Source organism: Malus domestica, chromosome 09 (genome assembly GCF_042453785.1).
Source record: "Malus domestica chromosome 09, GDT2T_hap1".
NCBI classification, from domain to species: Eukaryota; Viridiplantae; Streptophyta; class Magnoliopsida; order Rosales; family Rosaceae; genus Malus; species Malus domestica.
In genome coordinates this window covers 1203364-1220412 of record NC_091669.1, presented here as the reverse complement: position 1 = coordinate 1220412, position 17049 = coordinate 1203364, and the positions used below count along the sequence as shown (strand labels likewise).

General features: G+C 36.3%; 3 protein-coding genes across 5 annotated transcripts; 2 read left to right on the top strand and 1 right to left on the bottom strand.

The window, feature by feature from the left end:
• The first annotated feature begins 2308 nt into the window (after window positions 1-2308).
• On the top strand, window positions 2309-3958 carry LOC103421461 (uncharacterized). Its single transcript, XM_008359501.4, has 2 exons — window positions 2309-2935; window positions 3603-3958. The coding sequence occupies exons 1-2, from the start codon at window positions 2399-2401 to the stop codon at window positions 3927-3929; spliced, it is 864 nt and encodes a 287-aa protein (XP_008357723.3). The 5' UTR covers window positions 2309-2398; the 3' UTR covers window positions 3930-3958.
• Window positions 3959-5017: 1059 nt separating this feature from the next.
• LOC114826884 (28 kDa ribonucleoprotein, chloroplastic-like) lies at window positions 5018-6952 on the top strand. Its single transcript, XM_029107679.2, has 4 exons — window positions 5018-5647; window positions 5739-5840; window positions 6168-6449; window positions 6666-6952. Exons 1-4 carry the CDS (start codon window positions 5198-5200, stop codon window positions 6729-6731), a joined length of 900 nt encoding a protein of 299 aa, XP_028963512.2. The 5' UTR covers window positions 5018-5197; the 3' UTR covers window positions 6732-6952.
• A 432-nt stretch (window positions 6953-7384) lies between these two features.
• LOC114826882 (uncharacterized) lies at window positions 7385-10887 on the bottom strand. Of its 3 annotated transcripts, none has more exons than XM_029107678.2 (9): window positions 10697-10887; window positions 10069-10193; window positions 9558-9894; window positions 8934-9125; window positions 8712-8774; window positions 8478-8567; window positions 8284-8342; window positions 7996-8146; window positions 7385-7915 (listed from the first exon to the last, which is right to left on the bottom strand). In XM_029107678.2, exons 3-9 carry the CDS (start codon window positions 9876-9878, stop codon window positions 7811-7813), a joined length of 981 nt encoding a protein of 326 aa, XP_028963511.2. In that variant the 5' UTR covers window positions 9879-9894; window positions 10069-10193; window positions 10697-10887; the 3' UTR covers window positions 7385-7810. The 3 variants fall into 3 exon arrangements, with proteins under 3 accessions (XP_028963511.2, XP_028963510.2, XP_070683470.1); XM_029107677.2 differs by having other exon boundaries at window positions 10701-10875; XM_070827369.1 differs by lacking the exons at window positions 10069-10193; window positions 10697-10887 and having other exon boundaries at window positions 9558-10023.
• Window positions 10888-17049: the final 6162 nt, after the last annotated feature.

Below are 17049 nucleotides of genomic sequence, written 5' to 3'. Positions count from 1 at the left end.
AATGTCCATATTAATTGGTTGTTTGTTAGAATCCATGCACTTAGTATGGACTCAACCACACTAGAATATCATCATTCATCAATTTCTTTCGTTCATTAACTTGAAGGACCTTTGTTATTTTATACCATCACACACACACACACACATATATGTACAAGGGTGGACTAATCTTGTTATCAAGAGTCGAACAATGATCTAATGAAGTCCACTCATTTGAAGCATGATATCACATATTCTAGTATGAAAGTTTCGCTCATGTTTAATGAATTCAAAGTTATTCAATTTGTATTATGTTATACCTTGTACGGGACATCCTTTTGTTGCACAAACATGTTTTAACATCACAATTGCATGCAACATGCTAATTGTTTATATAACAAATGTCTTTTTCCTATTGCTACTGGGAAATGCTTATTAATATGTTAAATTGCAAATTGTACATTTTTTTCTTAAAAACCAAACCGAAACCGTTTGAAACCGCACCAAACTGAACCAAACGGTTTGGTTTCATTTCGGTTTTGGCTTCAAAACTGCACCGAATCAAACCACAAAAAATTTCGTTTTCACTCAAAACCGCACCGAACTAAACCGTGCCCACCCCTACATTCAATACAATTGTAATTTATCTGTCAAGTTTTCAATGTGGAGTTGCATTCTTCAACACTCCCTACACTATATATGCATGTGACCCTCTTTGTCTACGGAAACACTAGTTAGTAGCAGCACATAATGAAAGACTTGGAGGGTATAAAAAATGGCTATAGGTTCCCTAAAGGAAACGCAATGAGAGACACACTAAGTTGAAATTTTTATACCACTTTTGAAAGCTTTATGTAGGCAACAAGGAGTTTCAAATCCTTGATTAAGTTGGGTTTGCTTTAGGGTTTTGATGTGGATGTTTGGAGTTGAAACCCGACCAAAATTGTAACTATTTGTTTTGAGCAATCATTCCCATTTTTTCCACGACCTAAAAATCGTTCTCATTTTTCGGCTTTAAGTGGGTTTGAGGAGAAGACAAAAGGTACGGACCCCTCATAAGAAGCAACACAAGAGAACTACGGGAGGCAGAAAAGGATAACAATTTAGTTTGTCTGACCTTTACGTTGTGCATGGTGCACGTGCAATGGATTTGGGACCCTCGATCGATCGATTGGATGGTTTGCATCTAGAAACCCTAATTCATAGCTGGACATCAATTTGCCTGGCAATCATGGTTAATTACTGTGTTTTGGAGTAACACTTTTGTTTTCTCGAACGAAGAAGAACTTAGACATATCCATTTCACTCATTACGTGACTTGACTCTGAAATAAAAGATGAAGAGTAGCGTCCACATGTAAAGAATCTACGGATCTGGCCCCTTTTGCTCATCCTGTTTTAAGCCAGTTTATAGGTATAAACCTTGGAGCCTAAAGATTAATATACCATCAATATAGATTATCAGCTAGTTAATTTTATACGTAGTAGCTAAAATTTAGTTCGATGCAATTAGAGAAAGTGAAGAATTAAGCAAGAATACAATTAAGAGTTGAAATTGTTTGCTTTTGAGAGTCTCTGGAAGCTTGTCTCTAATCTTTCCTTTCGGTAAGATTAAAACTTTGTTAATATAATTATGTGTTTAACCTCAATGCACGTTTGAGGGTTTGAGCAGACAGCTCATGATTATTATGGTCTTTGTTTTTGGGGGGGTGCTGCAGCTAAATATGAAATATGGGTCAGAAGAAAACAAAGTAACCAAATAATATGTCTACTTTTGTCGAAAAGAAAAGCAATTGCCTAATATTAGGTGTAATTTTCCTTTTCGTTATTAATAAAATTCTTCTCATACCGTTAAGGTTTAAAAAAAGTTTTCAAGATAAGAAAAATGAAGGAAGATGAAAGTAGAAGAAAAAAAACATTGTTTGAATTGCACCAATAGCCCTTTTAGTTTTCCTGAATTCTCAGATTTTCACTTCACGTAGCTTCTTTTTTTTTTTTTTTTTTTTTTCTTCGTTGGTGTGCTCTCAGCTTTATTCTGCTAACATTAGTTCTCCAATCCATCAAACAAGGCAAATTTCCTTTCGACTGGCCTTTATTTTTTTAAATGAGACGATGTGCACAAAAATGGATGTAACGATCAACTTTGTTGACAGAGTAGACCAAAGTGGAAAAATAGAGAAACTGTTAGGACAAAATTAAAACAAGGAAATGAAAATCCAAGTAAGCCACATGAATTATTGGTGCAATTTGGCCAAAACAAAATATGAAAAAAATAAAATTCTTTGTTTGATACCTAATTGAGCTTTAGCCCATCAACTATTTGCTAGCCAGCCCAAATTGGAATTTTTGTTTCCTTCTTATCAAAACCCAAATTGGTTGTTGGGAAAACTTCAGTCATTCAATCAACAATTGTCAAAGATATGGTCACAATTCATCCAAACCTCAAACCATGGCATCCATTTCTTACAAGCAACCATAAGACCAAACCTTTCCTACTTCCATCAACAATCTCCTGCACTTCTTCAAGTGAAAACAATGAAACCAGTAAACCATCTTCATCCTCAGCTGGCAAGATCAAACGTCTTGTTCTTCCCCAAGAGGGCAGAACAAAACTCAACACTTATCCGGACAGAGACTTCTACGCTTATCCGCGATTCGTGACGCATGTCGATGACGGCTTCATTGCCACACTGACCAATTTCTACAGGCAGAGGCTGAGGCCTGGCTCAGAGATTCTTGATCTTATGAGTTCGTGGATCAGCCATTTGCCGAAAGAAGTTGAGTACAAGAAAGTTGTGGGACATGGGCTCAATGCACAGGAGCTTGCCAAGAACCCTAGGTTGGATTACTTTTTTGTCAAGGATCTGAACCAGGATCCGAAGCTTGAGTTGGAGAGCTGCAGTTTTGATGCAGTGTTGTGTACAGTCAGTGTGCAGTATCTTCAACAGCCTGAGAAGGTTAGATTGTGCTTCCTTTTGTTACATTAATAATTGAAAGCTTTGATTTCAGGATTACATTAGCGTGGCATAACTAATTCAAGTGTTATAAGATAAACAAACGACGGATTAATACTGTTATAGTATAAACAAACGACGGTTTTATGTTTTAGGGTATAGTAGTGATTCTAGTGATAGCATGTCCACATATTATGATGTGATGATAGGGTTGGTTGTACCATGTGCCCAATAAAAATTGGGATAGCCAATTCATATGTTATAATATAGCGGACAATGAGTTTATTGTTTAGGGTATAGTAGTAATAAGCGGTCCACATTTTATAATAGGATTGGATTGGTTATACCATGAGTCGGTTAAATTTGTACAACTAATTCATGTGCTATAATGTCGTTGAAGGAAACGTTTATGTTCTGAGGTATAATACGTAGTATTAACCGGCCACATATTATAACAATTACCAGGAGAAAATTGTTAATCAATTCATGCGTTATAATATGGACGGACTTTGGAAAAAAAAAAAATATGGACGGACAACAAATTTATGTTTTAAGGTGTAATAGTAATAACCAATCCACATAATATAATATAACATGGGCAATTAGTGATATCACGTATTTGTTTTCAATATATACCTCACAATAATTTCTCAACGTTATGATATTACAGGTGTTTGCAGAGGTTTTTAGGGTTCTGAGGCCAGGAGGGGTGTTTATTGTGAGCTTTAGCAATCGGTTGTTCTATGAGAAAGCCATTGGGGCATGGAGAGATGGGACTGCGTACAGCAGGACGCAGTTGGTTGTGCAGTACTTCCAATCTGTGGAAGGTTTCACACAAGCTGAAGTAATTAAGAAATTACCAGATGCTAATGGTGGTGGTGGTTCACAAAGCAAATCACCACTCGGTTGGTTCATGGGCTTCCTGGGGTTGTTGTCTGGTTCTGATCCATTTTATGCAGTGGTAGCTTACAAGAACTTCAAACCTGTATATGAATGATGAGAAATGTTAAAGAGATTCTCTTGAAAGTGTTTGCCTCACGTTTTTAGCACAATACTTTATGATGTTGGAACGAAAATTAACATTAAATTGTGAGCTAGTAGAGAGTTCACAAAGAGTCTTACTTTAAGAGAGTCTCCTTAGCATTTATCTACGAATGATTAATTACAACATTGGACCATTCGCTATGAAATTGAGCATAGGCACGCAGATGTAGACTTTATTGTCCAACCTAGTAGTGTAAGCTTGTAATCAATCATGATATTAATATAATGAAATCAAATGCAAGACGTTGTCGTAATTTTCTACATGTAGTTGTGATGGTTTTTCTTCCAATGAATGAGTCACTAACAAAGTGCTCAAAATCCTTCTGTTCTAGAAAGTTTGGAAAAGAAAAACTTGAATAAGATGATTTGGTGAGAAAATTCGAACTGGAATGCAGAGAGAGAGGATCGCACTCTCTAGCCAATTTAACTATCTTTTTTATTTATTTCATATAAACGATGATGCGATATTTTACGTTCAATTCAGTTGCATAGAAGGGGATCGAAATCCACTTCGGATCTCCGTGACTGGAGTCCACAAACCGAGAGATTCAAACTAATCAATGTCAATCCTATAGTCCCCATTAGCTCATCCCACTTGCCCACCTCACAAAAATTTAGAAATTTAAACGGTCCAAATCTCTTTCTTCCTCTATTAAACGACTAAGATCTCTCGGCTTGCGGACTTCGGACACAAAGATCCGAAAAGGATCTCATTTCCATAGAAGGAAGCTAACTACTCTAGTCCACTCGACTAAGCAAATATGTACAGTTGAAAGTATAATATTAAATGAGTACTGCTAGAAAAACTCAATTTGGAAACAAAAATTGCAAACTAAATTGTGTCACTACTAGAAATAAGTATGTTTATTAACGCTTAAGTAATAAACTAATCACTCAACTTCCATATCTTTTTATTTTCAAAATCTAATCTTCAAATTGAGTCACTAGCATTACTTATACTACGAACGGTTGAGATTTAACTAAATCCGTTTGCTCGTGAAAATAATATTAAATACGTACAGAAACGTTTCTTTTACAGCTTTGCTTTCGTCGAAAATAAAAAAAATATCTGCACCTGCAAATCTTTGGACCATCCTGGTCTCTAATGTAACCCAACCAAACCCTTCTCTCATTCCTTATCCCCTCCTCCACCTCTCTCTCTCCCCCCCCCCCCCCCCCTTCTCTCTCTCTCTCTCTCTCTCTCTCTATCTCCTTCCAGCCATGGCTTCTGCAACCGCCGCTCTTCTGAAGCCACTATCAAGCTCCGAAACCTGCCTCGCCGCGGTGCCACCCGCCCTATTCGCCCTCCAAAACCAATACCCAATTCTCTCACTCCCCTCAAAACCCACCAAGCTCTCACAAATCTCCTGCTCCTTCACTCCTTCACTCTCCTCGTTTCTCTCTCTAAAGCACAAGTCTTTGCCTCTCCTCCGCGTGGCTCAGACCTCCGACTGGGCTCAGGAGGAAGAATTGAAAGAAGAGGCCGAAAGCGCAGAGGAGGAGGGAGCAGAGGAGAGCTCCGGCGACGGAGTTTTGGCGGTCGGAGAAGAGGAATACTATCCCGAGCCGCCGGAGGAGGCCAAGCTCTTTGTGGGTAATTTGCCTTATGACGTTGACAGTGAAAAACTTGCTAATCTTTTCAATGATGCTGGAGTTGTTGAGATTGCTGAGGTAAATTTCGTCTCTTTTTTCGCTCTCTGTGTTCGATTTCGCGGTTAAAATTGCAGCATTGGAGTTACTGTTTTCTGTTTGCAATGACCAGGTGATTTACAACAGGGAAACTGATCAGAGCAGAGGATTTGGGTTTGTGACTATGAGCACTGTTGAAGAAGCTGAGAAGGCTGTGGAGATGTTCCACCGCTACGTAAGTTGGGAATCTTTGTTTCGGTTTTGTGTATCGAAAATGGAACTATATCATGTTCAAATTGCTCAACTTTAGGGAGTAGAAATGTAGCAAAAGCATGCGTGTTGATACATTTGGTTTCCAATTACAAAGCGGTATAACATTGATTCAATTCCAGCAATCATTTAGTCGCATGTTTAACTTCGCCAAATCGAGCAGAGGAATGAGTTTTGAAATAATTCCCGATGGACTTGTTTTCGTGCAAATTTGCTTAGGATAGGCTTGTTAAGTTTCCTACTCTTGCTTAAACCGAGTGAGTGTGTTAATGTTCCATTTGTTCCTTCACAGGATATAGGTGGGAGGGCTTTGACTGTAAACAAGGCTGCTCCTAGAGGGTCACGCCCTGAAAGACCTATTCGAACGAATGAACCTTCATTCAGAATCTATGTTGGTAATCTGCCGTGGCAAGTGGATGATTCTCGTTTGGAGCAGGTTTTCAGTGAACATGGAAACGTGGTCAGTGCCAGGGTAGTTTATGACCGGGAATCAGGGCGTTCACGTGGGTTTGGGTTCGTTACATTCTCTAGCGAGACAGAAGTGGACAATGCCATTGCTGCCCTTGATGGACAGGTAATAGATTTGCCTTGTTCAGTTGCGTATTGAAACTGAAAACGAAAACGACATAGATTTTAGTCTATTACTCAATTCATTAGGTTTTAGGGTTTAGGTTTTTAGATGTTGCATAGATGTAAATGAAGTCACCTTGCAACTGATTGAGTATTGTTATCTTGATGCCTCTCGATTAGTTCTCGGAGTCTCTGATCTCGTTCTCTATTTGCCGTGCAGAGTTTGGATGGCAGATCAATCCGAGTAAACGTTGCTGAAGAGCGACCAAGGCGTCGTTCATTTTGAATTTGACAAGATAATTGTATGAGCTCTTCAAGATTCGTGCTTAGTTTCGGGAGGGGATCCTGGCAGCGTATGTTTCTTCTTTGACGAGAAATTTTCTTTTAGGGAGCCAAGGTTTATGTAGATAGGTTATTATTTTGTATCTCTTGCACGTCGACAACAGTATGGCCTGTATTGTTCTCACTCTTGTCAATCCAATGCAATTCTCGCTCTCATCTGATTAATATCGTTGTTTTGTACATTTCTATTAAGGTTTTTTTAGTCAAAATGATATCTAAGATTTGCATAACTCCTCACTCTGGTCTTTAAGATTTGAAATGAATAGAATTTGTCCCTGAGATTGCCTATCATCAATCATTTTGGTCATTTTGTGAAAAAACCTCCATCAAATAAGGATAAAATTACCAAAATACCCTCAATTTTTGCCATTTTGGCCTATTATTTATTAAATTGAGGGTATATTTGTCATTTTGATCCTTACTTAAACATAATTTTGCATGGAATGATCAAAATGATTGATAGTGGACAATCTCAGTGACCACTTCTATTGATTTCAAATCTTAGGAACCAAAGTGATATGTTATACAAATCTCAAGGACCATTTTGACTAAAAAGCCTTTCTATAAATGAGTTGATGAAATGAGCTTTCTCAGAGCTGTCCCAAAACTTTGATTTCATAACTTTCTCTGGTCGGTATACAGTAAAAGATGTACAAAATATGAGTCCTACCCAAGCTGTGCACAAAATGAAGCCAATTACAATTGTAAAAACGAAAAAAATCGTCATCGAAACTCAATCTTGCATTTGTCTCGAGTCTTGAGGTGCTCCAACAAGAGTGCGCTTCTGCGCTATAACGGTCCAAATCATCAAATTCACAGGTCAGGTTATACGCGCAAATGTTGGGTAATTTTACCAAAAATTTGTAGGTTTTAAGTGCAGACTTCTCCTTTATCCTTTCTGGTCTCAAAAAGTAGACTTATCTGGAACACTCAAAAGTGTGCAGACGGGACAGAATGATCGTCTAAACCATACAGCGTTGGGTACAACTGATGACTGCTATCTTCATTTAGCGAACGAAAAGGTCAGCCCTGATTCAGTGAACTTCCACTGGATTCGTACTTGGCGAGCTTTCTAGCTTTCTCGACTGCTTCAACATAATAATACAGTCTCCAAAGTGTTATATTACTCTGCAAGTAAAAATACAACTTTAGAAAGGTGTTGAAATTTTAATTAAGGTCGTAAACCAGATAACTGTGCATCGCATTACCTGTCTTTCAAGATCCACACGAATTTCATCAGGTGAATTTGTATAAGCTGCATTCCTATGCTGGATCATTTCCGCAACATGGTCAAGATTTTTCGGTGGTAACTTCTGAATCAGTTTTCCAAGCTTGTGTTTCTCACCAAGGGTCATAGGCCTGGAAAATTAGTTAACAGTTGCAGTCAATTCAATGGAATTTGGAATTACGTTTAAACATACAACTGCCCCAACCAATTCTCTTGTTCACAATTTCACGGAACAAAAATCTAAATTTGGGTTACGTTGTAAAAGTACCTGCACGAGGACATCACAGTATCAAGAAGTTTTTCAAGCTGCTGCTCCATGTGCCCTAGCTGAAAAACAAACATCACATCAGAAATATAAATTTCATATTCCTGATATGACTTGTGATATTACCAATATGAATGAAAAGACGGAGTTTGATTGGGCTTTCCAGTATTGGGAAAGAAAGAATTTCAGAAAATTACTGTTGTAGAAAATTCATCAGAATATTTCTTCACTGTCTCCTCAACCTGCCCACCATCGGTTTCTATAAGGGTCTGCAGATCATCATCAACCTGGAGAGTAAAATTATGATGCAATATAAAGCCACCCATCAGTAAGTTGCCAAGAGCATGCATATACTGCTAAACGACACACACACACTTGTGAACGTGACACAATCGAATGAATAGAAGGGCAATAGGGAGAATGTTAGTCACCCTTGGCTCCTCTGCACCAACTACAAACCTAGCTGTTTCTGTTGTGTGGCCATCAACACCGTTCTGAACAACATTAGAAAAATGCAACTGTCAATTTCTACATAACATGGATTACAACAAAACCCAGTGACTGCAAAGCCTGAGTTTTGCAACACAAAAGAACACCAATATGGAAAATCTGATATTTGATAACAGTGACAAAGCAACGAAAAGAATTATAACCTCTCTGCTAGATTCAGGATTGGTAGGAGTAGAAAGTGCAGGAAGGCTGGTTGAAGAGAACGAGGAAGATTTCTTTAGTCTCTTAGAGGGAGTATTCCTTGCATCAACATTGGGTAATGCACCTCTAGCAAGACACTGTTTTCTCTTCAGCTGTGATTTTAACCGGCTAATACCTATAACAGGTCCTAGCATCTGCATTTACACATACTGTTACAACAAAGTACAGTTTCTGTCTCACAGGCTTGGACTAACATTGCATCAAACCGCAAACCATATGGAATCAAACCAATAACTGTTGAATATAGCAAATATATACATATATACATACATGCACACATACATACATACATAGATACATACAAAATGTGAACATGCAATAACTAGTTTGATCCTAAATGAAATGTGAGCACACTTAATACCCCTTATGTAAAAGCAGCATTTTTAATTACATCACAGTAAAGTAGAATCAACTCAATTTCATGACATATTTATCGAATGTATAAAAAGTATTAAAGTACGACCAGAGTCATTTCATATAATTCAAAATCATGAACGCAGAGACATAGTTCTCTTGTTTGAAGCACCCATTTAAGAAAAAAATGAAGAGTAGGCGTCCCAACATACCTCATCAACTTCTGGTGAAAGAACCTTCACACCCTGCCTGAGTAATGACTTCAATCTTTCCTTTTTGAAATCTGAAAGCCCAGTTCCTATGCTGTTACCAAATAAAGAACCAGGAATACCATAACTACGCTCAATCGTATCTTTTCCTCTAACCTCCACACCTCTGCTTTGAGATAGGCCAGAGGATTGAGAAGCAAAAGGCGGAAAATCTTCTTCCTTTGATAACAGGTCTGTCACAAGACGTGTATAGTAACCAAAGTAGTCTGGTCGTAATTTATCATTTTCACTTGAATCGACCAAATCCTTTTTATCTTTTGACATAACAACAAAAATGCAGCTGCACAACACAAAACTACGTTTATACAACACATGATATCAACTTTCTAGAAGGATAATATCATGACATTGGTCAGTGAAAGAGCTAAAGAAAAAGTTCCCCTATCGTTAGTCAAATGAAGATATCATCTGAAACAACACACTTAAATTTTAATAGACAAACATAGTTCCTTACCGGCTATGCCAAAACAACACTTCTACTCAAGCAAATCTATTTCCCCGACAAGTAAGCAAAATGTGCGCACTGAGTACTCCATTTCTGACATTGATTTTCAGATGCAAGGATTCTGGGTCTCATATCTGCGTGGGAGATTACACTGATCAGGATATCTTAAAACAACTCCACTAACTATTCCAAGCTTCCCAACTTTACTAGGGTACTGTTTGGGACTGCTTTTGGAGGAGCTCAAAGTGTTTTCTAAAAACCAAAAGCACCTCTAGCAGAAGCACTTATAAGCATAAGTGCTTCCTGCAGAAATGCTTTCGGAAATTTCTTTTGTTTTCTTTTTTGGTAGAATTAACATGCAACCATTTACAAAATGCAAACACCTAAACCCTAAACCCAAATCTGTAAGAAGAAACTCGATTTAACATGCAATCAATTTTACAGCATAAACGCATGAACCAAAAACACAATCCCTAAGAATTAATGGATTATTATACAATTCCGAGAGCGCGGGAGAGATTGCAATCACAGATTCGACTTAGCATTCTCTCTATAAACCCTAACGCTCCGTTTGATTTCCCGGAAAATTTAGGAAATTGAAACTAAGAATTTGGAGAGCAGAGACGGAGAGGCTTACATACGTGATCGGCAAGTGGCAGGGCCGGTTAACCGGAGAGAATTCGGAAGTGAATTTCAAAAGCCAACGACCTCGTTAAGGGAAAGCTGAGGAAGGTGAACCGCCGCGCGCAGTTTTGTTTTTTACCTCTCTGGGCAAACGCCTTAAAGACTTGCTTCGTTTCTGTTAAAAGCCGTTTCTCTCTTATTTTTTTAATATTAACTAGCATTTGCCTACCTATTTTTTTTTTTTTTTTTTTTTTTATAAATATTGCAGATATTTTAACATCATCTGTATGTGAAGTTTCAATAAAAAACAGTAAAATTTGGACTTGTGAAATCACATTATTGCCCATCATCTTTTTTGTGTGATAGAAGACTAATTTCTTTTCACCTTCTTTCGGTTGACAAAGAAGGTTTTATTAATTAGTAGAGATTATGGGAATTGTTATTCGAACTCCAAATTCTCATTCTACACTCCAAACTTTCTATATTTAGAAAGAAAAATGCACTTGTAAGAAGTGTAGAATGAGATTTTTCGAGTGCCAATAACACTCCCCTTAATTATTTGAAAATTAAATCATACATATCGCCATATCGGAGAATTTCGCTAGGTTACGTTCCACTAGACCCTCAAAGTGTATGATATATTCAATTAGAGCATTTTCAGCGATGAGCTCTATATAAGGTTGAAAAAGTTGTGGATATAGCCCATTTTAGAGCTTCGAGGAATCTTTGGAGCTTTACAAAAGAATCTCTCCTAATAAGGCCATCTCCAACCGATGGCTAGCCAGATGGCTCGTTTTAGCCCTCTGGCCCTCCAAGATTCTCCAAGATATTAATATTTTAATGAACAGTACAGGGCCATATTTGCCTCCGTCTCCAACCGAGGGCCAGAGGGCTCGTTTTAGCCCTATCACAAAAAACCGTCTCCAACCGAGGGCCAAAGGGCCATAGAGCCAAACATAATTTATTATTTAAAAACTACAACTTAATTTTATTTAAAAATCATGTTGGTTAGTGTTGTATAATTTTTATGTTGGTTAATGTTATTTAATGTTGTTTCATATTGTTTAATGTTGTTTCATGTTACTTAATTTAATTTAATGTTGTATAATGGCTTAGGAAGTTATAGGAAAAAAATAGAATTTAAAAAAAAATATGAAACAAATTTTGTGAATAGAAGTTATAGGAAAAAAATGGAATTTAAAAAAAAATATGAAACAAATTTTGTAAAATAGAAGTTATATGAAAAAAATATGAACCAAATTTTGTAAAATATAAGTTATAGGAAAAAAATAGAATTAAAAAAATTGAAACAAATTTTGTAAAATAGAAGTTATAGGAAGTTATAGAAAAAAAAAGAAAAAAAAAGGTTTAAATTCATAAATTAAAAAAAAAAGGTTTACAACGGCTAGTGGCGCTAGCCGTTGGAAGTTTAAATTCAAATTGTTATTTCTGTCGGTTATAACCGACAGAAATAATATAATATACAGAAATGAGAAACATTAAAAAAAAAATCCAACCCTCCAGCCATCTCCGATCCCGTGGGACCCTCCCAGATTCCAGAGCCCTCTGGCCTAGCCCTCGGTTGGAGACGGTTTTAGGGCTATTTTCGGCCCTCTGGCCCTCTGGACCCTTCGGTTGGAGATGGCCTAAGAGGCTATTTCTTTTGAGCTCTATATGGGACTATATATATTTATTTATATAGTTATTTGATTATATGATAATTTTTTTTTGTGTTAATTTTTTTAAGTTAATTTTGGACATGCTATCTTAAATTTTTTTTTTAATGAATCTTTAACCTAAAAAAGTTCAAATTGTGACAAAGTTAGATTTCATCACTTATGAACCTTTCGTTGGATTAGATTCTCTTATTTCAATCTCATATGTTGAAAATACAAACCCCTACTTTGCTGTCTGAAATAATTCGATTTTCAAATATAACACAACAATTTACCTAGCACTAACTGGTAAATTAGTATCACACAATTATGAAAAATATATATATATTTGAAAATTTCACCCACAAATGCTCATGAACGTTAAATCACTTTGAAATTTTAATTCTTATGGAATTTAAAACAATCATTAATTAGCTAAATTGCAAGAAAAATATGTAGGAAAAAGAATTAAAAAATAAAAAAAATAAAAAGAGAGTATAAGTGTATTCGCAAGTGGAGAGAGAGTGATATAATTTTGTTCACATTGGTTGCTACTTACTGTTTTTTGGGGCCAGACGTAGCCCATTTTATGCTACCCAAGAAAGGAAGTTCCTAGCTCTAGTGGTCAATCTAACCCCATTTTCCGACTCATTGAGAATGAAAATTCTCACTAAGATTTGAAATGTAATAGCTTCATGGAGGATAAAGCCCTAATTGGGGATGCTTTTACACGGTAGGTTGTTTTATTATTATTATTTTTTTATTTTTGGATTGTTCGGCAACCTGGGGGGGGGGGATATGAATACCAAAAAGTCACCACTCTACTCTATCATTGCACAATAAGAAGAAACACTTCAATGGCATCAACGATCCAAAGAATACTTAGAAAATCACAACCCACAAAACTAATCAATGTTTCAGGCAACCTCATGCTTTGTATCGCTATCAACAGTTTTTGAGTTCTTGGGTTTCTTCTTGTCACGCTACTCTTCTCTATTGCAACCTTAGATATAGAGAAACATTTTACCGTGATGGTCACACTATCATCAAGTTACTAGTCCACGCATTATAGCATTATAACATAGGTGGATGATACGGTTGACGTGTTTTAGGGGTGTGACAGTTCTCATAAATAGAGGGCTTTTTTCAACAGTTTTCTCAAAATTCCGAACCAAAAGCTGAGTAGAAGAAGAAACCAAGGTTCAACCCAAATTCAAACCAATTGATTGTGTTTCATTCGGCTGAAATTTTGACCCAATTGAGCCCCCGATCAAAATTAGGTCAGTTGGGTTTGTCACATGGCCCAAAATCTTGGGTTCCAAACCAGTGCTAAAAGTTTCATTAATTCCCAATTTGCACGTCTAATTTGGTTTATTGAATATTTTATTCATGTGGAATAATAAAATATAAATCACTACGAAATGACTCAGTAGTTGGAAATAGTTTCTCCAAGTTCGTATTCCACACCCCACATCCTAGGTTCGATTATGGTACGTGTGAATCACACGATGGTGGTCAAATGAGGTTTGAAAAACCTATGTGAGTTTGATGGTCGTCAAGGAAAGCTAAAATACATCTGTGAGTCTTTCCGACCCCGAAAGAGTAGATTACTATGACAAAACTACATTTCCAATAAGAATGATACTTATTAGAATTAGGTATCCGATCTTATGTCAGGTTAGTTGCGAAATATCTCGTTTGTTGAAATACTTCCTAAAAAAAAGTTTTTCCATTGGACTAAGAAGGTAAAGGAAGAAAGCGGGTTGGAGCGCAAGTTCCTCATCCACAAATCAGCTCTTTTCGGGGATTGTTGTCCCTATCAGCTATTATCAGGGGTTGTTGTCCATAAGTAATTTAATTATAGGAGTTAAATCTTAATATAATTAAAAAAAAACAAAGAGCAGCAAATCCAAGAAAATAGAAATATGGTCCTTTCATAAATCTAACAAAAAAAAACCAAGAGAATATATGCTTTCTCGTGTTTGGTCTTCATCTGGAATGTATGTTTTCCATGGAACAATGATATATAATATATTTGACCAGAAAAAATTGATACATCATATAATATGTAATGTAGTTGAAAACGAGTATACTATGTCTTATTATTGTTGTCCAACGGCAGAGTGTCTTCAAGTGTTGGGGTCCCACGAAGGGGACAATCTCCCCATATTATTGACCGACTTAATATCAGGCCAGATTAAAATTATTAGGCCATCCTGCCATAACATTATCTCAAATTTAGCAGCAAAATTTGAAATTTCGAATTTTTTTTGTCTTGTTGTTGGTTGTATACAATCGTGTGTGTATTTTTTTTTCACACGACTGGTCTGCATGTTATTTCCGCCATAAAAACGGAACAAATCGAAATGGAGTTCATAGGGCTGAGCATATTATCGTAAAATTGTTCTTTGTTTTATGAAGCAAACATGCAACTAGGTGAAAAAAGCTAAGGTTCCATCAATATGTGATTTATTCAACACGCTTCCTTACATGGTGTGAATTTTCAACTTCAATACGTGGACAACAGAAAAGAGTGAAGTGGAGCACATGTGGCCGTTTGGCTTCATACGTGAGACAACATGCTCTGATATTATGAAAAAAGTTAGGGTTTTACCATACAACCAATTGGTTATATGGGAGTATGATTATCTACCCTTTTACTCTCATCATCTTCCCTCCCCTCCTCTCACATATTGCTTTTTCTCTTCTTCTTGCTATTAAAAAATTAACACAAAACGTTGACGTGACTTAACCGTAACCGTTCAAATATAAGGGGATAGAAGGGGAGGGAGACTAGGAAGGGAAATAATCATACTTTGGTTATATGGGGAGCATTTAACCTCTTATAAGCCCTTATAAAGTTTCGTCCTTCACAAATACGAGATTTTTTTACATTTACATCCTACACTAAATATTAAACGAGGGGATTTGTTACAATACACAGAATGCATTGGTATTTGAACGATCAGATTAAGACGATAAACATTCAGACTCGAGATATGCAACTCCAATCGTCCAATACGTATCGGTGCATTATAGAATCTTCGTAAGTGTATAAAATGTGATTTATTATGAAAAGCATTTCCGGAATATCTGCAGCTCAAAAGGAGGTCTCATCATCCCATCACAATAACAGGATGATAGATTTGAACCCAGTGAGACCCACCCACCATTTTCCTAATAAACGACATAAACATTCACATTTTTATGCCGTTGGCTTCATTCGTTCCCAGCTCCGCTGTGCCGACCATCCGTACGATCATATATTAGTCGTTAATAAGTCATTTTCCACCTATAATTCTAGTGTTTGTATTCTTAGGCCATCTCTAACCGAGGGCTGGCTAGAGGGCTCGTTTTAGCCCTCTGGCCCTCCAATAAGATATTAATATTTTAATGAACAGTACATGGCCATATTTGTCTCAGCCTCCAACCGAGGGCCAAAGGGCCAGAGGGCTCGTTTTAGCCCTGTCACAAAAAATCGTCTCCAACCGAGGGCCAAAGGGTCATAGGGCCAAACATAATTTATTATTTAAAAACTAAAACTAAAATGTTGTTTAAGTTTCATGTTGTATAATTTTTATGTTGGTTAATGTTATTTAATGTTGTTTCATATTGTTTAATGTTGTTTCATGTTACTTAATTTAATTTAATGTTGTATAATGGCTTAGGAAGTTATAGGAAAAAAATAGAATTTAAAAAAAGTATGAAACAAATTTTGTCAAATAGAAGTTATAGGGAAAAAAATGGAATTTAAAAAAAAATATGAAACAAATTTTGTGAAATAGAAGTTATAGGAAAAAAATGGAATTTAAAAAATAATATGAGATAAATTTTGTGAAATAGAAGTTATAGGAAAAAAATGGAATTTAAAAAAAAATGAAATAAATTTTGTGAAATAGAAGTTATAGGAAAAAAAAAATATGAAACAAATTTTGTGAAATAGAAGTTATAGGGAAAAAATGGAATTTAAAAAAAATATGAAACAAATTTTGTGAAATAGAAGTTATAGGAAAAAAATGGAATTTAAAAAAAAATATGAAACAAATTTTGTGAAATAGAAGTTATAGGAAAAAATTGAAGTTATATGAAAAATTTTGTAAATAAAAAAATAATAATAATAATGTAAAAAAATCAAATCAAATCAAATGCAACGGCTAGTAGCCGTTTCATTTGAATTTAAAAAAAAAAAATCCTGTCGGTTATAACCGACAGGAATACACCATTATTTAGTATATTAAATAATAGCATGTAATCCTGTCGGTTATAACCGACAGGAATAACAAAACTATAAAAAAAATAGCCAGCCAGCAGCCAGCCCTTTGGCCCTTTGAAATTACGTGGGGCCCTCCCAGATTCTCGAGCCCTCTGGCCTAGCCCTCGGTTGGAGACGGTTTTAGGGCTATTTTCGGCCCTCTGGCCGTCTGGACCCTTCGGTTGGAGATGGCCTTACCCTCAGTTTGGTTGGAGCCCTGAAATTTGGAAGCCCACGGATCAAGTGATTCGGACCCTTAAAATTTGATTCAACGGCTAAAAAAAATAGAGAAGTTAGTAAAAACTTTTAAAAGTTATAATAATTTTTTACCTTAAATTTCAAGAGTCCGGATCACTTGATTAGTGGATTTTGGAGGAAGAGATCCAAAGATTATCTCTTTCCCTGTAATTTGGGGTTAACGTTGTGGTTGATATCGTAATAGTTTGCGTTTAATATGGT